The 23,967-nt window shown below is 43.6% G+C and overlaps 1 protein-coding gene across 10 annotated transcripts in view; it reads left to right on the forward strand.

Annotated features, from left to right (window-relative positions):
• The window catches only part of LOC100565133 (rap1 GTPase-activating protein 1), a 92,280-nt gene that overhangs the window by 35,522 nt on the left and 32,791 nt on the right, over nucleotides 1-23,967 (forward strand). For 8 of the 10 annotated variants that reach the window (XR_010003326.1, XR_010003327.1, XM_062971758.1 and 5 more), the window contains exons 7-16: nucleotides 918-1,021; nucleotides 1,525-1,603; nucleotides 5,094-5,147; nucleotides 5,237-5,320; nucleotides 5,829-5,929; nucleotides 7,280-7,409; nucleotides 7,594-7,749; nucleotides 10,556-10,627; nucleotides 11,752-11,838; nucleotides 14,874-15,008. Coding sequence is in view for 8 of the 10 variants with exons in the window: in XM_062971758.1 (XP_062827828.1) it covers nucleotides 918-1,021; nucleotides 1,525-1,603; nucleotides 5,094-5,147; nucleotides 5,237-5,320; nucleotides 5,829-5,929; nucleotides 7,280-7,409; nucleotides 7,594-7,749; nucleotides 10,556-10,627; nucleotides 11,752-11,838; nucleotides 14,874-15,008 (1,002 nt within the window). In the remaining 2 variants the exon portion in view is untranslated. The remainder of the gene's footprint in view (nucleotides 1-917; nucleotides 1,022-1,524; nucleotides 1,604-5,093; nucleotides 5,148-5,236; nucleotides 5,321-5,828; nucleotides 5,930-7,279; nucleotides 7,410-7,593; nucleotides 7,750-10,555; nucleotides 10,628-11,751; nucleotides 11,839-14,873; nucleotides 15,009-23,967) is intronic. The other 2 variants (XM_062971759.1, XM_062971757.1) reach the window with 1 other exon arrangement.

The raw sequence follows: 23,967 nt of genomic DNA on the forward strand, positions 1-23,967 counted from the left end.
AAATGTTTTGGTCTTCAACTCCCAGAAATCTAACAGCTGGTAAACTGGCTGGGATTTCTTGGAATTGGGGATCCATAGGTTGAGAACCACTAAGCTAAGCAAAGGTAGCAGATAACATGCTGCTCACACATGGAGAGAGCCAATGGTTTGACCACCAAGATTTTCCCCTGATGTTCGCTCTTGCTCATAGCTCCAGTGCTCAGCTAAGTCTCTTGTGCTAGCTCAAGTTAGTTCAAGATAGTCTAGATAGTCTCTAGAGCAGTGGTTCTCAACCTGTGGATCCCCATGTCTTTTTGACCTACAACTCTCAAAAATTCCAGCCAGTTCACCAGCTGTTAGGATTTCTGAGAATTGAAGGCCCAAATACCTGGGGACCCACAGGTCGAGAAACACCGCTCTAGAGCAATAATTTCCAAACACTAGTTTTTCAGATGTTTGGACTTCAACTTCCAGAAATCTCAGCTGAAGATATGATTGCTGAAATCTAAAACACCTATAACACCAAAGTTTGGGAAATACTAGTGCAGAATTAGAGAGGGTTGGGAGCATGTCCTGTAGGGGTTGGAGATATGAATCTGTATAGCTATCTACCTATACATTTTTCTATTCACCATTAAGTATACATATTCTCCTCACTGTGAGAAAAATCTTTGCAAACTGCACTGCTTTCAGAGGTTATTCACTGTACAAGTAACAGCATTTTCTTCACAGAAAACACTTCTGAGCAGAATACCATTTCCTGCATTCCAAAACCACATGTATTTTTGATATAGAACAAGCTGAGACTTGCAAAACATATTGCTCATCTGGGAATTTCCTGATCAAGATTTTTCAAATCTTGAATCCCATTTTTGAAAATATTTTTGAATATTTTTCCCATCACAAAAAATGCAGCAATGCTAATATCTTGTTTTTAGGAACATCAGAACTTTTATGCCTATGATGCAGCCCTGGGTTACTTGGTCCTTTCTGTGAAGTATGAACAGGTTGAAAAGCAAGATAACCTCCACTTGTTGTTAAGGTAAACCTGCTCTTTGATGAAAACCTCAGTCATGTTTGTTAATTAATTACAAACAACCTCCTTTCTAAGAGGATCTTCTTTTCTCTTTCTTTCAATCTTTAAGGGCCCATTTGCTTTTATTTATTCATTCATTCACTTTTGTATGTAAGAAAAACAATTTTCTACTTAGAACAATGTAAGAAAACGGTTTTCAAAGCATCCTGCAAGTTAAAAATATATAATTTGGATGGGAATTTGCAACTAAAATCTTTTGGTAAGTGCACACCCTCAATGCATCTCAGTGACTGCTCATGGAAAGTTTTCAGTACCAGCCTTGGAGAAGCTTTCAAACCCTTATTTGAAACACTCTTGATGGAAGAATTGAGGTTTCACTGTAGAGTTGCCTCATAGGGTATTCCCCATTCTAGGAAGTTTTGAAAACGGATGCACAAGTCCACTGCCTCCTCCAAATTGGAGGCATTTTATCTTTTGTTCTTACTGTTGTTATTGTTGGTTTGTGTTAGGAGTCGAACCAATACCAAACATGACCTGATCCCTATTTCCTGCCTGAATGAATTCCCCAATGCTGTCCAAATGTCAAAGGTATGTTGCTGGGTCAACACTTTTGCAGTCTGTGACTGTTTCTCCTTTTTTCCTTGTTATGTGCATTGCCATTATCCCTTAATGCTTCTGTTTGCTCTAATCTCTCTTTCTTTGGTAAAATATATATATGCATTTGTTATTTTTTTATTTACTTTGTGACACCTATCCATTTGAATTCAGCATGTCTCCAGAAAATCGATTAGAAGCTGAAAACACAATCAGAAAAATTTAAAATAAAGACTTAAGAGTATGGGCAGACTGAAAATGTGGATATTTATTCAACCATCTGCAGTATATATGTTCATATGGTTTGAGATCCTAGTCAGTTGCTGTGCATGTAGTTAAGAACACCCTTGTACAAGGTACCCATGTCGTTTTCTTGTAGCATTGGATCATCTGATACTAGCAGAACAATCCACTAAAAGTCAGGTTCCCCATGAATCTTAGAGCCGTGGTGGTGCAATGAGTAAAACCCCATGTGCCAGCTGAACTGCTGACCTGAAGGTTGGGTTGCTGACCTGAAGGTTGCCGGTTCAAATCCGCAAGACGGGGTGAGCTCTCGTCTGTCAGCTCTAGCTTGTGGGGACATGAGAGAAGCCTCCTAGCAGGATGGTAACACATCTAAGCATCCCCTGGGCAGTATTTCTGTAGATGGCCAATTCTATCACACCAGAAGCAACTTGCAGTATGTTCTCAAGTTGCTTCTGACATGATTTTTAAAAAAGGCTCCCACATTTCCCTTGTTTAGGCACAAGCATATAAGATTCCATCCATCTCTCTTGCTAGTGAAATTCTGCTTTTTTTGTTCCCAGGTAGGCCTATGGTTCAGATTGCTTCCAGATGGACAGCTAATGGCCATACCAATTAAAAAGCATTGTTTGCCTATTCCCCCTTTCCCTATGGACTATGGAAACAAAAAGACATCATAAAGAATGAGGGGTTGTCTACAATGATCTATACTCTGGTTTCAACAAGAGGTTGCTCCCAAACCTCCATATTATGTCCAGAGATTTCTGGGTGGTAATTTGCTTCCTCTACAGTGGCACAGGTCAAAGAGCAAGCAGGACTGTGATTACTGCAGTTATGCTGTATTGCTGAGTGGAGAATACAGACTGATTTGGTGCTCTTCATGATTTTTTAGGAAGAATGTGTCTTCAAAAGAAATGGACATAGAGTAGTTCCTTCTTGTTTATTGAATAATTAATTAATGCTTGATGTATCAAAGCATTATCTAAATCAGTGTTTCTCAAACTCTGATCCTCCAAGTGTTTTGGACTTCTCCTCCCAGAAATCCCAGCTTACTAGCTGTTAGTAATTGTGGGGGCTGAAGTCCAAAACACCTGAAGTTTTGAAATACACTGATCTAAATGATTGATGGCTTGTTTTATTTTTAGCAGGTAAGTGACATTCTTATGCCCCTTCCACACAGCTGAATAAAATCTCACATCTGCTTTGAACTGGGATATATGGCAGTGTGGGCTCAGATAACCCAGTTCAAAGCAGATATTGTGGGTTATTCTGCATTGATATTCTGAGCTATATGGCTGTGTGGAAAGGCCATCAGAAACATTTTAATAACTATTATATCAGCACTGGAAATTGAATTGGACCTCAACTTTTGGGTGCAGGATGCATTCTGCTGTCACATCTCACATTTTCAGTGGCACAGCATAGTGGCAAAAAGATGCATTATTGTTTGATTTTGCTAGTTTGTTGTTTGAATTTTGATAGAATGACAACAGCAGTAAAAAAAACCAATACAAAAGCAATTAATTCTTTGTTGTTGTTTTTTTTTAAAAAAAACAAGTTGTGAGGGGATTGCACATCTTTTTTTAAAGATGAATGTGTGTTTGTGTTTCCCCCTTCATACTAACAATATTTGTCAGCATGATGACTGAATCTGTGGCGGTGGTGGTGATGATGATGGTGGTGAAGAGTTTGGATGGCTGCAAAAAGTAGAATGGAGTCTGCACCATCTGGTCCTTGTGTTGCCACTCCTTGTGCCATGTGAAAGCTGAAAGAAGTTGTGTTGTGGTTTTGTGAATTATTTTCTTCTTCCTCTCACCTTTGCTCTTTCTGGTGTGGCCTAGAAGAGCTCTTACTTTTTAAATTGTTTTTTTTTTTAGTGTGGATAATTTCTTTGGGTACTTTGTGTTGATGCCTGTGTGAAGAATTGCTGCTTTTCTTACTAATCATTATGAAGTTTGCTATTCATGTTGTTGCTATTTGGAGTCCTTCAAGTCTTTTCCATCTTATGGCAATCCTAAAGTGAACCTATCACAGGATCTTTTTGGCATTTGTTCAGAAGAGGGTTGCCTTTTCCTTCCTCTGAGACCAAGAAGGTGTGACTTGCCCAAGGTCACCAAGTGGGTCTCCTTTAACATGAACCCTGTTCTCAAAAGTTATAGTCCAACACTCAAACCACTACATCACACTATACATAGGAACAATTTATTCATAAACTTGATTACTGTTTAGAAAACTTGTTCATTAATTCTAGTGTATATAGGCTAAAAATTCTGAAATACTGAAGGCTTGTCTACATAAGCCCTAAACCCTACAGTGGACCAGATGTTGCTCCTGGATGTCTATATAATGTCCAGGGACTTACAGTCCTTAGCAAAAAGTAAACTGGGGTGAACTTGTTTAGACCTGCATTAAGGTAAATTGGGGAACACTGAAATTTGGAGCAGCCCAACACTTTCAGCACAGTGTGGACAGCAGACCGGCTCTGGTGCAAGCCATCAATGCAGAGAAATTGGGATATTTTGGGCCAATGTTTCCTCTTTGTCACTGCAGTCTGCCACAGAGCTCTGAGGAAGTTCCTTGCCATCATGAGTTCCTGTGCTAATGTTACCAAGGGATACCTACAATAGCTACCAAGGAACAATCCTGGAGCTCATCTGCAGTAGGAAAGCGGACAGGAAAAAAACAAGCTGATAATTCAGTTGGGCCAAGTTGGTTTTGACCCAGCTGAACTGTGTAGACTCAGGCCCTTTCCACATAGCTGTATAAAATACCACATTATCTGCTTTGAACTGGGTTATATGGTAGTGTGGGCTCAGTTAACCCAGTTCAAAGCTGATCTTGTAGATCATCTGCCTTGATATTTTGCGTTATATGGCTGTGTGGAAGAGCCCTCAGTCCCAGCACTGTCATGGGTTGGGAACAGAGTGACCACAGGCTAATTGGCCAGTGTAGACATAGACAATCAATAGTTTAAAAATATCTAGAGTTCAGATTAAAGTCACCCACTGAATACCAGTGTATCCAATGACAAATTTCAAGCCGAGATGTAATTTTAAAACCTACTCAAAGAGTTTTGAATTGAGGAACTTACAAGCCTCTTCCATATGCAGAACTACTCAAAATTCAAATTTATGAGTGTAAATCTTAACATTTTGTTCGATAACTGAGCAACTCAGGTGAATTGTCAGGAGGTCAGGTCCTTGTAGTGAGAAGGCTAACCCCTGCTCCTTTCCTCCTGCAGCTGCTGTGTGAGGATGTGAATGTTGACCGCTTCTTCCCTGTGCTGTACCCCAAGGTAGGCTTAGATCCTGTGGTTTCCTGCACAAATCACAGGTGCTCGAATGCACCTTTGCTGCTCATTCATGCTGTATCTTCATCTTCTAGGCTTCCCAACTCATTGTTGCATTTGATGAGCATGTCATCAGCAATAACTTCAAGTTTGGAGTCATCTACCAGAAAACTGGACAGGTAATACATATTGCTACACCCATGTTTTGTGTGTCAAAGCCAAGTATATGTGTTGGGAGAATCTGGGCAAGAAGTTGGCTTGGTCATTTGTCTGCCTTCTCAGTTATCCTTCATTTCCAATCATTCCTTTTTTGGTTAATCCACTCTTCCCACTGCAGTGGTGCAATGTGTTAAATCCTTGTGCCAGCTGAACTGCTGACCTGAAGACCTGAAGGTTGGTGGTTTGAATCTGCGACATGGGGTGAGCTCCCATCTGTGAGCTCCAGCTTCCCATGTGGGGACATGAGAGAAGCCTTCCACAGGATGGTAACACATCCGGGCATCCCCTGGGCAATATCCTTGCAGACGGCCAATTATCTCACCCCAGAAGTGACTCCAGAAGCAACGGAGCAACATCATAAAATCAGAGAATAATAGAACCATATCAAAGGAATCAAATCATGTCTAGTAGCAATTTGACTGAGAATTGGCTGTTTTTCAGACTTCTTCCATGTTTTCCCCTTTCCAGACCACAGAGGAAGAAGTCTTCAGTAATACAGAGGAGAGCCTAGGCTTCTTAGAGTTTTTAGACCTCCTTGGAGACAGGATTCAGTTGCAGGATTTTCGAGGGTGAGTAACTTAGACATTAAAATTATTCATGGCAGGTAATGCATATTGCATTGTAAAGAGATGATAAAGCCTCTAAATTCGATTGTGGGTTGAATGTAAGTGGTGGTTCAAAGTATTCATTTGCTCAAGGAACAAAACAGTTTGAAGTCAAGATTAAAGTCCTTACATGAAAAAGAAGGCTTGAGTAGGTAAGGAAATTGAGGGACAAGCTGTGGCTTTGTATTTGCAAGAGTTCAGACTGGTTGAGCCAAATTTATTTCCTTTGAGATGTGAAAAAGTATATAAAATGGTACAGAAACTGAGGCTGAATCTAAACTGCCATATAATCTATTATCTGGAGCCCCCAGTGGCGCAATGGGTTAAACCTTTGTGCCAGCAAGACTACTGACCTGAAGGTTGGGTTGCTGACCTGAAGATTGCCGGTTTGAATCTGGGGAGAGCACAGATGAGCTCCCTCTGTCAGCTCCAGTTCCCCATGTGTGGACATGAGAGAAGCCTCCCACAAAGATGGTAAGACATCAAAAGATCCGGGCATCCCATGGACAACGTCCTTGCAGACGGGCAATTCTCTCACACCAGAAGTGACTTGCAGTTTCTTAAGTCATTCCTATCATGAAAAAAATCTATTATCTGATCCCAGATTATCTGCTTTGAACTGGATTTAATTAGCCTATACTACCATACAATCCAACTCAAAGCAGATAATCTGGTATCGGAACTGGATTATATGGCAGTGTAGACTGGGCCTGAGCAAACTGATATCTTTCAGAGTATTTGCAGCGCAGCAGTAGTTGGATGGCATCAGTGGAACACAGAACGAAGTGACACCCAGAGACTTTGGTAAAACTATATACAAGTTTTACTGAAAGCAGTAATAAAGACAAACAGACTTGAAGACAATGGACACAGGACTTGACTTCTCAGCAGACAGCACTTGACTCAACTCAGAACTGAACTGATGCAATCAGTAATGCACAAACACTTGTGTCTGGACGCTCCCCAGTTCCAACCACACATCAAGGACATCACAGCTTCTTAGCAATTAACTCTTTCCAGACTATAGTACACTTTGGATGATGGAATCAGTATGCAATACAGGCAAGACACAAATTTCATTTAAACACTATCTAAACACAAATCCCACATTAACAATATCTTCAGTCTCTGAGAAATGCATCCAAGTGTGTTTCTGTTGGCCTTTTCCTTTTTTGAAGTAAAAAAAAAATGGTAGCAGAGTGTACCAGGGCTGTATCCCTGTATTTATTGAAATTGTTTTCTTTTTTTCATTCCCTTACTTGCTTCTTCACCCCTCGCCATCTCCCTTCACCTTTCCTTTATTGATCTTTTCAGGTTCCGAGGTGGCTTAGATGTTACAAGAGGACAAACAGGAACTGAGTCTATCTATACCATATTCCGGGGCAAAGAGATTATGTTCCATGTCTCAACAATGTTGCCCTTTACAGAGGGAGATGCCCAACAGGTACTGTGTGGAGAACTGTGGAAGGACACTGTTGGTTTATGAACCGATAGATTCCCATTGCCATTTTTATTTTATTATCTTGTTGTTCTTAAATTTTCTCCTTCCAAGTTTTCTTTCAGTATGTTTTTAACATAATGTAAGAATGGATTTTGGAATCCATTCACTTTTGTGTTTTCTTTCCTAGCTTCAGCGGAAGCGCCACATTGGGAATGACATTGTTGCCATTGTCTTCCAAGATGAAAATACTCCTTTTGTCCCAGACATGATTGCATCAAATTTTCTGCATTCCTATGTGGTAGTGCAGCTCCATCACAATGCCCTTGGAGAAACAATGTACAAGGTAAATGTACTCAACAGTCTAGCATTTATTCTGAAAGCCACAGGCATTCTTCATCCATATTTGTACATACTTCAAGATCACAGAGTGGAAGGGAGTCCTCTACTCATGGAAATGAAAGCCACAGGGAAATTAGGTCCTCTATTCAGACTCAATATGGACCATGTAATGTTGGACAAAACTGGCAAGGGCAGAACCTCCTGATCATATGACAAGGGCAGAAGGCCTGGTGAGCTTATGCACTCTGGAAAGTTCAGCTCCAATACGGTTCTAGGATCTAGAAGATTTTGGGGAGAAGTTTAGTGCCCCTCTCCCCAAATTGCATGTATGGATTGCCAAAGTGATCATTCCTTAGTTTAACCATATGATGTGGTTTACACCTGTGGAGATCTCATGCAGGGGGGATTACTTTTTAATCCCACCGCTGCCACCAATTTGTGGAGATGTGGAGGTGGAAGTTGTTTTTATTAATTAATTATATTATATATAGAACTATATCCGCTGCCACCAGATATTAAAGATGTCTTGTTTAAACGCTGCCACCAGATGTTAAGGCGATTATCAACTCTTGCCACCACTATTGGAAGATTTAGCCACTGGCTAAAGAGAGAAGACTTTTTAAATTTTGTTTTTCTTTCTTCTTCTTGTTTATTCTTAATGTGTGTATATATGACAGAGATTGAGATGTTTGAAGGAAAAGAACAATAACACATTTATTGAGGCACAAGCTTAATAGTTACAATTCTCACTTAGAGGCACTTTCCTTAACAATTGCAATAACAGAATGAGGTGATTCAAACTTCCTAAAATGTCACTTCTTTCTCCACTTCTTTCTATACTGCTTTCACCCTGTGAATTACAAACACAGACTATCTGTTCCTTATCTGGAAACAGACTACCTTAAAATAAGTCACCAAACTTATTTTAAAATTGACTCAAAAATCAAACATATGAGCCACCCTGATCCCTCAACCAGAATCAGTCTCCCGGTATCTCATAAGGGCACCGACTCTAAAAACTAACCTTCCCTATGGTTCTCTGGCCACAGACTGACTGAGTTTCCCTCCAAATTCTGCTCTCTCTTCAGCTAACCCAGTTGGCTCTGCCGCCTTCTCCATGGCAACCAACTCATGGTGCAGAGTAACTGAAATATTACCTTTTTTAACACAGTTAAACATGGCATCTGTAAACTAAAATTCATACTTCTTTACAACACCTACATGCACTGAAGCACATTACGTGATATATTTTTGGCATGTCTTGTGATTTTGTTTATCCTGGTTTAGGACATTGAAAGTCAAGCAGAGTGCCAATGAGAAGATAGATGGGGTATTGCATATGGGGACAATTGTGACATAGAGGTCCCTAGGGTTGCTGCCCAATGTTACTGAATCATGTTTGACATGGCTGAGCAATAGGGACTCCCTGCCACCTCTATGGCAGCTGAAGGTGTCTCTGTAAGGACACCATGCAGCCCTAATCCAGCATCTGGGATACTGACTAAAGTACACATTACGTGTAAGTGTCAAAGGGACCCAAGCGTGCATTTCTTTTATCTGGATTACATTTCAATATGTTCACTTTATTCCAGTCCATTACTGATGATGGTCACCAGACAACTTTCCTGGCTTGGGATGAAAGCAATAATAGAGCTGGGTGTCATCTGCCAAAACACCAGGCAACCTTTCCCTGTGGCTTCATATCTACAGTAGAGTCTCACTTATTCAACATAAACGGGCCGGCAGAACGTTGGATAAGCGCATATGTTGGATAATAAGGAGAGCTTAAGGAGAAGCCTATTAAAGATCAAATTAGGTTATGATTTTACAAATTAAGCACCAAAACATCATGTTATACAACAAATTTGACAGAAAAAGTAGTTCAATATGCAGTAATGCTATGTTGTAATTACTGTATTTACGAATTTAGCACCAAAATATCACGATATATTAAAAACATTGACTACAAAAATGCGTTGGATAATCCAGAACGTTGGATAAGCGAGTGTTGGATAAGTGAGACTCTACTGTATATTTACTAGAGACCTGTCCCACTGTGGCAATGTGATTTCCTATGCGTTTACTCACTAGAGCTGTGCACAGAATTCATTTCTCCCATTTCATTGGTTTCTTTCACTTATTTGGAAGCACAGAAAAGGAAGGCCCCTCACTGTACGAAAATCTGCTCGACATGAAAGCAGGCAGGAACAGGTCCCAGTTCCTGGCCTACTTTTCAGCATCACAGAATAAGAGGCACTCAGCTGCAGGCCAGACACTGGCTTGCATGGGCAATTCTGTATGCCACACACGCAGTCTCCTTGGAAAGAAAATGTGTGTGTGTCATGCAGGGCCCAGAGCGCATGTGCCACCAGTGCCTGCAACTGAGTGCCCCTTACTCTAGAGCAAGAGGTGCTCAGCTGCAGGCACTGGAGGCATGGGTGCTCCGGACCTGGGTGCTCTGCCTACTTTTGTGTCAAGTGGGAAGAGGAGCCTGGGTAGGAAGCCCACCCCCAATAATGGGCTGATAGAAAACAGATCCTTCGGCACCGAAGAATGAAAACATATCTGCTCTCCCGATTTCAAGAGGCTCTCAAAAAATGGATTGGGGACATGAAAAGAGTCAACATTTACCTCAAATGCACTACTCTATTACTCACCATTCAGCAATGGATTCACTAGGTCTACTTTAGTCAGGACTAAAGAAAAAAAATCAGTTGAAGAAATGCTCTCTTTCACCCTCTTAAGACTGTAGACTGCCCTGCAGGGACTGTCCTCGTCAGTGAATTGTTTGACACTTTTTATTGTTTCAGGTTTCTGTCACTGCCCGTGATGACGTTCCCTTCTTTGGGCCTCCTCTTCCAAATCCAGCAGTATTCAAAAAGGTTTGTGATAGATGAGTCCCTCTACTATTAGAAATAAAAGCCTAATAGTGAATGATACACTGGTAAATTTTCGACATTGAAGACTGACTATTCCATGCAGCTTTGAAGAGATTTTAAAAATCTCAGTTCTCCAGATGTAGATTTACAGCAAGAGTGAAATTGTGCCTCTCTCTAGATGTTACTGAATTGCATGTCCCATGAACAGTAGCTACTAGCCAATAACTAGCCTAGCTACTAGTTGAAAGCAATTTGGGAGTTGCAGTCCTATGGGCCACATGATTTCCACCCATGCTTTTCAGTATACTATGATCCTGTTGTAAAAGCATCCTTGATGTAATAAATTAAAAATGTCTATGTTAACTCCTGAAAACTCTGTAATCAATTTTAACAGAATTTTAGGAGGAGAGGGAGATTCCAAACAATTGTAGACTTCAACTTGTTACACACCTAGGCTTTCCCACTCCTGCTTCCATTTATTTTCTTTCCATTGACTTATGTTATGGAGAAAAGGCAGAAAAGCTGCATATTGCAACCTGATTGGTAATGCTAGAGGTCCTCTACCTAGAAACACCCTTTTTCACTTCAGATTGCAAATCTAGATTTCCATCCAATATTTTCCTGTATAAAAATAAATGTTTAGGGTCATATCCAATATTTTCTTGTACCAAAATTAATATTTGTGGTTAGGTTTATAATGCTTTTTCTTTATTTCCAAACCTATTTCCAAACACCCAGGCCACAGGAATAGATGAAAGAAGTGAGAACTTTGTGGATTCACAATACTTCAGGATATCGAATTCTTTGGAAAAATTAGGGACAAAATTAGGGTTACATGAGGATAAAAAAAGTCTTCTGACTTGAGTGAAAAAGTTTGGGAACCACTGCTCTCTGGTATTTTGAATAAACCCGTCAACTGTAAGGTGCTTCTTCTGGGGAAGTGAATAGAAATGTATTTTTAAGATACAAAATCATTTCCCAAGTTTAAGCAAATTTTCTCATTAGGGTTCTGGAGTCTTTAATGCTCTATTCTTATCTAGCATCTCTGTTATCACTGGGGAATTTAGAGAAAGGTCTTTTAGGACCTTCAAAACAATGAGTGAACATACATTTATTTCTTCTCACAGGGCACCGAATTCCGCGAATTTCTTCTGGCAAAGCTCATAAATGCAGAGTACAGCTGTTACCACGCTGAAAAATTTGCTAAGTTGGAGGTGAGTTTGCATACTTACAATATCTATTTGGAATAAAGATCCATATGAATAGCAGAAAATAATATATTAAAAAAATAACATATGAAATGAATTGAGAATCAGGAAAAAAATGAGTAGAATGAACCACACTGGTTCTCCCCAGCTTTTGGGCAATTCCTTGTAATGTCTTTAACAATAGACTCGTATAATCCAATTCAAGTGTAGACTCATATAATCCAATTCAAAATAGATAATGTATATTATCTGATTTGATAATCTGAATTATGTGACAGTGTGGATCCAACCTGTGTCATGACCTATAGATTTCTGGTTAGTTGTGACACAAATGGGGAAATTTCATACAGTGGTGCCTAATCTGTCAGATAGTCTCCCCTTTTTGTGTTTTTCTGGTATTTATACTGAAAATTTGCATTTTAAACATGGCATTCCTCCATCATGAGTCAGTTTGAAGTCCCGTGTTTTATTAAGCAGAAGTACATTACGCATTAAGCAGAAATGCAAGTAGACAAATGGGTACTGCTTTTAACAGGGAGGTTATAAAGACGCTCTTAAGGACATTGATCAGGAGGAAGCTCCTCGGCATGGAAGATGGAGTGACAGCACAATCCCATGGCCAGTGTCGAGCACAGCTTCCAAGATGCCAGAAATAAGATGGGAAAAACTGCCTTTACCTCTTCTGTGTTGGCTGTCCTTGTTAACTGTATAACTGGCATTGAATGTTTTCCGTATGTGTGTTCTGTAAAGCCGCTCTGAGAGGGGTGGGGTATAAATACTGCAAATAAATAAATAAATTGTATTTTTAATAAAGTGTTATATTATTTTGTGTTGTAAACTTTTTAGGGGCTAGGGAAAATGAGGTGCAGTTAGGGTTGTAGCTTGGGTTTGTCCAAAGCTTTAAGATTTCTAAGCTAAGATATAAGGATGGTTCCTGTGAATATCATTCAGCATTATGCCTCCGGTGGCTCAGTGTGTTAAAGCGCTGAGCTGCTGAACTTGGAGACCGAAAGGTCCCAGGTTCAAATCCCAGGGAGCGGAGTGAGCGCCCGCTGTTAGCTCCAGCTTCTGCCAACCTAGCAGTTCGAAAACATGCAAATGTGAGTAGATCAATAGGTACTGCTCCGGCGGGAAGGTAACAGTGTTCCATGCAGTCATGCAAGCCACATGACCTTGGAGGTGTCTACGGACAATGCCGGCTCTTCGGCTTAGAAATGGAGATGAGCACCAACCCCCAGAGTCAGACACGACTGGACTTAACGTCAGGGGAAACCTTTACCTTACAGTTGTTCATTCTCAGAGAGATTGAAAAATACAGTATCAACTGCATTCATGGCTTTTGCATCCAAGGATTTGACCATGGATTGAAAATATTAAGGGCGGGGTGAAGAATCCCAAAAGCAACTTTGTTTTTGCTACACACCAAGTACTAAGATAAGTACATGGAAGCATACTCTAATGCAGCCTCCTGTTATTTCACAGATCCTCAGACTCTCTCCACATTTGTTGGATTTGTTCACCATTTATATAAAAGAGGGATGTCATTTTACTAAACCATATAATGGGACTTGATCATCCATAGATTTTGGGATCCAGTCTGGTGGTGGTTCTGGAACCCAAATCCCACAAACACCGAGGGCCCATTGTATTTTCCTTTTTTGAAAATTTAGATAAAAATCCTTGCAAAGGACCTGTTCCCAGTTCAAGGTGAAATGAGGAGATTACTCCTTCTTGATTGGGTTGTTGTGTGTCTTTCGGGCTGTGTGGCCATGTTCAGAATGCTTCTGGAACATGGCCACACAGCCCGAAAGACACACAACAACCCTGTGATCCTGGCCATGAAAGCCTTCGACAACACATCCTTCTTGATTATTTGGGAATATGATATCAGGAACAATTACTGTTACCTACTTGCTTCTGCCCACAAAGTGGATACAGAGCAAAGTGGAGAAATACTACTAATCACTTTCTGCAAGCAACAACATCATCTCAAATCGAAATTCCATGTCTCAAGTGACATTTTTATAATATCGTTAACTTGTCCCATAGACTGGCTTTTTAAGGACTGTAGCAATACAAGGTTTCATCTGTACAAAGTGAGCATCTTCACATTTTACTTATAACCATAGGAGTCCCCAGTTTACCCTTGTGCTGGCAGGACTACTGACTTGAAGGCTAAGTTGCTGACCTGAAGGTTGCCGGTTCAAATCTGGGGAGAGTGCGAATGAGCTCCCTCTATCAGCTCCAGCTCCCCATGGTTACTTTCTCATGCCACAGGATTACTCTTAATGAGCAATGTTATGCCTACTAAAAACATCCTTGTATGCCTGGGCATAAGCTTCCCTTTTCCTCTGTTACACAAGAATGGTAAAAACATCAAAACCCGGGCATCCCCTGGGTAACGTCCTTGCAGACAGCCAGTTCTCTCACACCAGAAACTCCTTGCAGTTTTTCAAGTCACTCCATTTTCCATCAGTTTTCTTACCCTGGAAAATCAACTGAGGAGAAAAAAATGAAACAGCTGCATTGTAGAATCTAATTGCTTGAGTGGGAAGCTCTCCACCCAGAAATACCCTAAGATTTAAAACGAAACACAGTGGTGATGCATGTAAAAGACTTAAACGGTTGCTGGAAATAAACTACTGGTAGGTGTTTCATTTTAAGAGTCAATTTAAAAAAAAAATGATGCCAATTTCTGTCCAAAGAGACTAAGTACAGGAGACTAAAAGTATTCCATAGTAGAGCAACAACATCACAAAAGAGGCACTTCTCTTGTGCTCACTGAAGCAGCATTGAGAGCCATCCATCCAACTATTATCTCAATTCCCAGACCAACCTAGATGGGAGCAAGCAATCCATGATCAAAACATCTTAGAGTTAATTAGAATTGTTCAGTTCTAGAAATAGTTCTTTGATTATGTAACTGACTCAGATTTAGAATCGCCATCAGTTTTGACACCCTGTCTGTTCTTTCTCTGCTTGTGCTTATATCTTGATTATACTTGGACGTGTGTGCTCTCCCATCTCTCTTTCTGGAGTAGGAACGGACCCGCAGTGCCCTCCTGGAGAGCCTTTACGAGGAACTGCAGATCCGCAGCCGCAGTATGATGGGCTTGGCCTCTGGTGATGATGACAAAATCGAGAATGGAGGTGGTGGCTTCTTTGAGAATTTCAAGGTGAGGGAGGAAGTGGAGATCTCGTCGCTTTCTCCGTCTGTTTCACTCTCCTGCTAGGTTGACCTATTTTAAGCTGCTCTGGGGGATATAATACTCAGACTCAGAGAGGAGACCTTTTATTTATTTTTTTCCCTTTCTTATTCTTATTCACTTTAGATGGTAAGGCAACTTGGTTTATAATATATGCGACAGAGGCTTAGATGTTGGAGGAACAATAACAAGTTTATTCAGGCACAGAGCTCAGTGGTTACAATGTTGATTCTCACTTAGAAGCACTTTGATTAACAGTTACAATACTAGAATGAGGTGAGTCAAACTCCCTAAAGTGTCACTTCTTTTACTAAAAGTAGTTAGAACTTCTTCCTCTTGATATTTTTAAACCGCAGTCACCCTGTGATATACGATCACAGATTCTCTGTTCCTTACCAGGACACAGACTACATTAAATAAGTCACCAAACTTATTTTAAACCGACTCAAAAATGAACAATTGAGTCTCCCTGATCCCCTCAACCTAGGATCAATCTTCCCTGTGCCTCATCAGAGCACAGACTGAATCCCTTTTTTAAACTCTGCACTTCTTCAACAAAACGGCAGTTGGCTCCGCCTACTTCTCCATGGCAACCAGCCTCTGAGTGCTGAGATGCAATAACTGTAATACGTACCCTTTTAAAACACAAAGACACAATTAAACATAACATCTGTAAACCAAAAATTCATATTTCATTACAGATACAATTTTAACTGTCATGGCTCAATGCTGTGGAAGCATGGGAGCTGTAGTTTTAAAAGTTTGTTAGCCTTCTCTGCTGAAGAGTATTGGTGCCCACCGGGATCACAGTGGGGATTGATTCCTTGGATCACAGAAGCGGTCCCAGGAGTCAATCCCCACAGGGGCCACACCTGGAAAGATCCTGACCTTACATTAAGGTCCTGATCGTTCTAGGTGTTCAGTTAATCCGGAATAAACTGGAAAATCCCAATTTACTCTGGATTAATTCAGATTTACCCAAGGCAAAATTTGGATGCCTTAGGTAAACCCGTGACAGGTCTCACATTTTGTGCATGTCTGGAAGGGCCTGAAATATGTTCTTCTGGAAGTGCAGTAAACAGGTGAGACAACAAAGCTCTATTTCACTAATTATTCCATTTAGAAGCAGGCCATATCTGTGCATGTTGGTAATGAATTGAATAGGCTGGAAAACAAGATTACAACTCTGGTGTATCATGACTTAGGCTGGATCTGCACTGCGCTATATCCTAGGATCTGATCCCAGAATATCTACTTATCCCAAGTTATCTGGCAGTGTAGACTCATATAATCCGGTCCAAAGCAGATAATCAGGGGTCGGATCCTGGGATATAGAGCAGTTTAGATCCAGCCATAAAAACACTTAGCCTGTGTAAAAGGGCTCTATTATAAAGGTTCTTTGTATTGGATATAGATCTTGATACGAATCCAGTGTCACCATGGTTGGATATGGGATGTATGATGGTTATTTCAAGTGCTTCATTAGACAATGCTAGATGAATCCATAGGGACATTTTCATCTGCCATTGTTTACAAGTTGAGTGCTGCACCATATGAACAAAGGTGCCATGGCTGCTCCTAAGTGTGCTTGAATGCAAGCCATAAAAAGTGAGCGAGACCTGTAATAGAGAAAAAAAAATAAGGGGGCTATATAGGGGAAAAGTATAGGACATGGAACAGAGAAATTGTCTGGAGGGAAAAGGGAGAAACCAAGGAGTAAAGAGATGCCAAGGATAAAGGCAATGGAAGTGGAAGTTGATCCACGCAACATCTTTTAGTCAATGGCAATTAGTGAGACTGAGGGCCCTTCCACACAGAATTATAACCCAAAATAGCAAAGCAGAAAATCCCACAATATCTGCTTTGAACTGAGTTATCTGAGTCCATACTGCCCAAGGCCTCTTCCACACAGCTGAATAAAACAGAGCAGTTTGGCAGTAGAATATGCCGGCTCAGAATAGACCGGATGACCCTTATGGTCTCTTTCAATCTAGGATTCTAGGAATCTATGACAAACAGACTGCATAGCTTTGGAACTCAGTGCTGCTGTCTTTATTGATTGTAACACCTTCCCCCAATTACTGCTATGTAAAGTGAGTGTGAACAACTTTATTTCACCTACAAAAATATAATCCGTCCACCCATGGTTGTAGAAATATTTCTCCCCCTGTCCAAAAAGGAGAAACACTACTAATATGACAAAATCTGCAGAATTGTAGCATATAGTTCTGCATATGTCCTCCTACTGAAGATCTCTCCTTGGCACACATTTATAGAATACTTAAAACATTTTAAAATACAATGAATGCACTTATACATCCTGTGTTACTGCACTCCTTTTGCTGGGAAGTGTTGGCACTTATGCTCATTTCCATTAGACTTATCTAAGCCATAAAATCTGTTTGAAATGTGGACTCAGAAAGTTTGAGTTCAGGAGGGCAAAAACAAATGTCTGGTAAATTAACAGAGTGCTACATTGTGGGCTTCTTGTTCAAATGCTTTTGAACAGGTCATATCATATCCTATCTGTTTGTAATTGAGCTCCCCCAATTTGATAAAAAAATCTGGAAAGTTTTAAATAAATGTGTAGTGCACAATCTGATGAATCTAGATCAGGCATGGGTAAACTTCAGCCTTCCAGGTGTTTTAGACTTCAACTCCCACAAGCCTACTAGCTGTTAGGAATTGTGGGAGTTGAAGTCCAAAACACCTGGAGGGACAAAGTTTGCCCATGCCTGATCTAGATTGTATTTCTATCCCCATCTGACATTGTGTCTGGAGGTTTCAGAGATTGCTAGCAGGGCCGGCCCCACTCATGCGGCAGCTGACGCCGCCGCCTCGGGCGCAGGCCCGGGGGGGCGCCGTCAGGCTGGGCGGGAGGCGGGGCACCGCCCTGACGGTGCCCCGCCTCCCGCCCAGTGCGCCCTGGCCCGTCTGGCCTGCTAGAAAAGGCCAGACGGGCGAGCGGGAGTAGCGTGGGAGGCGGGGCCAGCTCTGACGCCGCTCCCCCCCCCCCGCCCAGCGTGCCTTGGCCCTGCCTCCCACGCAGCGTGGGAGGCGGGGCCAAGGCACGCTGGGCGGGGGGGGGGAGCGGCGTCAGAGCTGGCCCCGCCTCCCACGCTACTCCCGCTCGCCCGTCTGGCCTTTTGTAGCAGGCCAGACTCAGCGGAGGTTTCTCCAGGCCGCGATTGCGGCCTGGAGGAACCTCCGCTAAGTCTGGCCTGCTACACAAGGCCAGACGGGCGAGCGGGGGTAACGTGGGAGGCGGGGCCAGCTCTGACGCCGCCCCCCCCGCCCAGCGTGCCCTGGCCCCGCCTCCCACGCTGCGTGGGAGGCAGGGCCAAGGCACGCTGGGCGGGGGGGGGGGGAGCGGCGTCAGAGCTGGCCCCGCCTCCCACGTTACCCCCGCTCGCCCGTCTGGCCTTGTGTAGCAGGCCAGACTTAGCGGAGGTTCCTCCAGGCCGCAATCGCGGCCTGGAGAAACCTCCGCTAAGTCTGGCCTGCTACACAAGGCCAGACGGGCGAGCGGGGGTAACGTGGGAGGCGGGGCCAGCTCTGACGCCGCCCCCCCCGCCCAGCGTGCCCTGGCCCCGCCTCCCACGTTGCGTGGGAGGCAGGGCCAAGGCACGCTGGGCGGGGGGGGGGGAGCGGCGTCAGAGCTGGCCCCGCCTCCCACGTTACCCCCGCTCGCCCGTCTGGCCTTGTGTAGCAGGCCAGACTGAGTCTGGCCTGCTACAAAAGGCCAGACGGGCGAGCGGGGGTAGCGTGGGAGGCGGGGCCAACTCTGGCCCCGCCCCCCCGCCCAGCGTGCCCTGGCCCCGCCTCCCACGCTGCGTGGGAGGCGGGGCCAGGGCACGGGGGGCGGGGCCAACTCTGGCCCCGCCCCCTCACTATTCGCCCTGGCCCCGCCTCCCACGCAGCGTGGGAGGCGGGGCCAGGGCACGCTGGGCGGGGCCAGGGCGCCGGTGGCGGGGGCGCTTTTCAGCACCCCCGCTTTACATAAAAAAATATCTCCGGCCGGCCCTGATTGCTAGGTAATATAAGTTGTGATAGTGTAGCTTTCTGATTTGACAGTTTTTACCTTGTAGTTGTTTAGAAGAAAAGGGCAGATGAGCTTTAATGCTAGGCTCAGAATTCTTCCCCTAGTGTCTGATGCAGTTGTTTTACATGGGGCTTCCAATTATGGAGGGTGATTTGTAATTGAACAGTATATTAAACTGAAAGCTATAGCATAAGCATGGATTGGAGGAAGACAGTTGGGGAGGGCAGAGCAAATCTGGATCATAGCAGGTATTGCAAAAGGTGGCTCAGTGTGTTAAAGCGCTGAGCTGCTGAACTTGCAGATCGAAAGGTTGCAGGTTCAAATCCAGGGAGCGGAGTGAGCGCCCGCTATTAGCTCCAGCTTCTGCCAACCTAGCAGTTCGAAAACATGCAAATGTGAGTAGATCAATAGGTACCGCTCTGGCAAGAAGGTAACGGCGTTCCATGCAGTCATGCCGGCCACATGACCTTGGAGGTGTCTACGGACAATGCCGTCTCTTCAGCTTAGAAATGGAAATGAGCACCAACCCCCAGAGTCAGACACGACTGAACTTAACGTCAGGGGAAACCTTTACCTTATTTTACCTTAGAATTATTCTAGTTTAGTATGCAATTTCAAATGTGATATCTAGTCCAAAACATGAGGAAAAAAAGGTCAAACCTTACTCATGAAGCTTTCTTAGTTGATGGAATTGCCATAGATCTGTCATATAGCATAAAGCTTTATGAGTTGAAAATAATACTCATACTGTGAAATACTCATACTGTGAAGGGAAAACCTTGAGCTTTAGTAGTAAGAAGGCCACTGATGAAATAGATGTCAGTGGGAATAACAAACATTGCCAAGATAGAAGAAAAATGCTACACACAATGCTGATTTCATTTTCAGTAGTTTGACTGGAATGGCACTACAGTTCTTTATGGACCTGTGTCTATGTTAGAAAAAGCATGCACATAGACAACATGCAGCAACTGCTGTTCTACAAAACTGAGAAAGAGCCAAAAGTCACTAGACTTAAATACCATAGGACAACTCAAACCAAATTCAAAGTTGTTCCAGCTGAAAGAAATAATCAGAAATCCATATTTATGCCACAGTGCACATTTCATATTCCACATTTATGGATTTGATTATTCATACATTTGATTAAAATTTGCTCTCTAGGAATTTCTAGGTCCTCCAGTGCAACTCTATGATTAACTTCTGCTGGAGCTTGATGATGGGATCATGTTGGAGGATCTAGAGCAGGGATTCTCAAACCTTTTAAGTAGAGAGCTGGTTCATGGTCTTTCAGATTGTTGGGCGGCCGGATTATAGTTTGAAAAAAAAATGAACAAATTCCTGTGCACACTCAACATATCTTATCTGTAGTGCAAAAAGCATGAAAGAACAATATAATATTTAAAAGGAAGAACAATTTTAACCAACATAAATTGGAAGTATGGGCCTGCTTTTGGCTGATGAGATAGTCACATTAATTAGGATTGTTGTTTCTGTTGTGTGTCTTCAATTCAGTTGAAACTTAGGGTGACCTAAGTCTAAAGTTTAGGGTGGGAAGCTGGTAAATGACCTTGGAGGGCTGAATCCAGTCTGTGGGGCTTAGTTTGGAGAACCCTCATCTAGAGAGCTTTCTAGAGATAACATCTCTCTAAATATCTTGATGTCCTCCAGTATATTTTTATGGTTCATGTCCAGTGGCAGTTGACAATAGATCATGAACATGAAAACATGAACATTCATATAGAGGTGTTCTCTCAGGTAACACAAAAGCAATGTTATTATTTGTGGGTTTTGACCTTTGGGTTTTATTATTTGTGGGTTTTGATCCACTGCTCCTAAACTCAGGGAATGTAGAGGCTGGTTGTACTTATGTGAGGCAAGTGATGAGGGGCAATCTTAAAAACACACACAAAGAGAGATATGTTATTGTAAGCAATTTCTGTAAAATTTGATTAAAGGCAATGATATAAAAGTATAGTATTCCATCACATAATAGTTGCCATGTCAAAATAGTCATTTTGGGGGTGGCAAAATTGGAATGTTAGTATTCTCTACATAATAATCACACTTATAGTTCACTCACACAAGTGAGTTAATGAAAGGTGTGTCTGCTTTTTTTGTGCTATAAGGCTTCATGACTGCTAACTCTCTAGCACCAAGGAAAGAGAGCAATGCGTGATTCAGTCCCCTGTGCCCCTGCCCTTTTGGCGTTACGGGGCTTGACTTGGCTACCAGCCGAATGAAAGGTGTGACTGTCCTTACAGTAAACAGGCAAAAATTCAATGCCTAAAAACAATGTAAAAACAATTCATATAAAACAATCTACAAAACAACAGTTCATATAAAACAAGTACCATTACAAAATAAAATCACATTATATAAAATTTTAAGAATGTCCAAGATTAAAATCCATTCATCCAGAATCCTCGATTCTTCATACAGGTCATGTAAAGTCCATGTTCTTATTCATTAAAAGCTTGTGAGCACAGCCATGTCTTTAAGGCTTTCCTGAAGCCTAGGAGAGTTGGTATCTGCCGTATGTTGCTGGGGAGGGTGTTCCACAGCCGAAGAGCCACCACCGAGAAGGCCACCAGCCTTACCTGCGAGGCTGGTGGGACCGAGAGCAGGGCCTCCCCCGATGATCTAAGAGTTCTAGAAGGCTCATAGGGGGAAATACGTTCGGACAGGTAAGATGGGCCAGAACCATTTAGGGCTTTGTAGGTCAAAACCAGCACTTTGAATTGGGCTCGGTAGCATATCGGCAGCCAGTGGAGCTGGCTCAGCATGGGAGTAGTACGCTCCCTGTAAGCCGCTCCTGTTATTAGTCTGGCTGCTGCCCGTTGTACTAGTTGGAGCTTCCGAGCCGTCTTCAAAGGCAGCCCCACGTAGAGCGCGTTGCAGTAGTCCAAACGAGCTGTAACCAGAGCGTGGACCACCGTAGCCAAGTCAGACCTCCCAAGGAACGGGCGCAGCTGGCGCACAAGGCGGAGTTGTGCAAAGGCTCCCCTGGCCACCGCCGAGACCTGGGGCTCCAGGCTCAGTGATGAGTCCAGGAGAACCCCCAGACTGCGAACCTGTGTCTTCAAGGGGAGTGCGACCCCATCCAACACAGGCTGTAACCCTATTCCCTGTTCAGCCCTGCGACTGACCAGGAGGACCTCTGTCTTGTCTGGATTAAGTTTCAATTTGTTCGCCCTCATCCAGTCCGACACAGCGGCCAGACACCGGTTCAGGACCTGAACAGCCTCCTTAGTGACAGGTGGGAAGGAGTGACAGAGCTGGACATCATCTGCATACAGATGACACCTCACCCCGAAACTCCGGATGATCTCTCCCAGCGGCTTCATGTATATGTTAAACAACATGGGGGACAGTATTGACCCCTGCGGGACCCCACAAGTCAATGGTTGTGGGGCCGAGCAGGTGTCCGCCAATGACACCATCTGGGAACGACCCTCCAGGAAGGACCGGAGCCACTGAAGAACAGTACCCCCGAGACCCATCCCGGCAAGGCGCCCCAGAAGGATACCGTGATCGACGGTATCGAAGGCCGCTGAGAGGTCCAGCAGAACCAGCAGGGACACACTCCCCCTGTCCAGTTCCCGGCGTAGATCATCGACTAAGGCGACCAAGGCTGTCTCGGTACCATGTCCCGGCCTGAAGCCAGACTGTGCTGGATCCAGAAAATCAGTATCTACCAAGAATGCCTGGAGTTGTGCAGCCACCACACGTTCCACGACCTTGCCCAAAAAGGGGAGATTGGAAATAGGCCGATAGTTCTCCAATTGAGTGGGGTCCAGTGATGGCTTCTTCAACAGCGGTTTGATCACAGCCAATTTAAGGCTCGCTGGAACAATGCCTTCCCGAAGGGAGGCATTCACCACCACCTTCACCCACTCGGCCAATCCCCCTCTGGCTTCTCTCACCAGCCAGGATGGGCAGGGGTCTAGGATGCATGTGGTCGCCCTCACCTCTCCAAGCACCTTGTCCACGTCCTCGGGCTGAACCAATTGAAACAAATCCATCAAAATAGGACAAGCAGGTGCACTTGTTACATCCTCGGAGACTGCCGTTAATATGGTGTCAAATCCAGAGCGGATCAAAGCGACTTTGTCCGCAAAGAACTGAGCAAATGCTTCACAGCGGGCTGCCGAGTTGTCAGGGATCCCGTCTTGAGGGACGGGATATAACAAACCTCTGACAACTCGGAACAGCTCCGCCGGACGGTTCTGTGCGGACGCAATATTAGCTGCAAAGAAAGAGTTCTTTGCAGCGTCTATTGCCGCGGCATAAGCCTTAAGATAAGAGCCCAGCCGTGTTCGGTTTGACTCGTTCGGTTTTGAACGCCACACGCGCTCTAGTCCCCTCTTCTTTCGCTTCATCGCTGCCAACTCCTCAGTAAACCAAGGAGATGGTTTAGCTCGGGTACTCGAGAGGGGACGTTCCGGAGCGATCGTGTCTATTGCCCTAGTCATCTCCCGATTCCAGAGAGTGACAAGGGCATCGACAGAATCACCAGCCGAGGTGGCGGGAAACTCCCCAAGAGCCATCAGGAAACCGTCCGGATCCATGAGCCTCCTAGGGCGGACCATTTTAATGGGTCCTCCACCCCTGCGGAGGTTAGGGGGCGCAGCAAGTCTAAACCTGATTAGGTGATGGTCGGTCCATGGCAACGGAGCGATAGTAAGCTCCTCCACACCTCCATTTTCCTCCCATCCCTGACAGAAAACCAAGTCAAGCGTGTGTCCAGCTCTGTGGGTGGGACCAGATACTCATTGGGACAGCCCCATGGTTGCCATGGAGGCCATGAAGTCCTGAGCCACGCCTGAAAGGTTGGTCTCGGCATGGACATTGAAGTCCCCCAGCACAATGAGCTGTTGAGACTCC

The sequence above is a fragment of the Anolis carolinensis genome, chromosome 2, assembly GCF_035594765.1.
Source record: "Anolis carolinensis isolate JA03-04 chromosome 2, rAnoCar3.1.pri, whole genome shotgun sequence".
NCBI classification, from domain to species: Eukaryota; Metazoa; Chordata; class Lepidosauria; order Squamata; family Dactyloidae; genus Anolis; species Anolis carolinensis.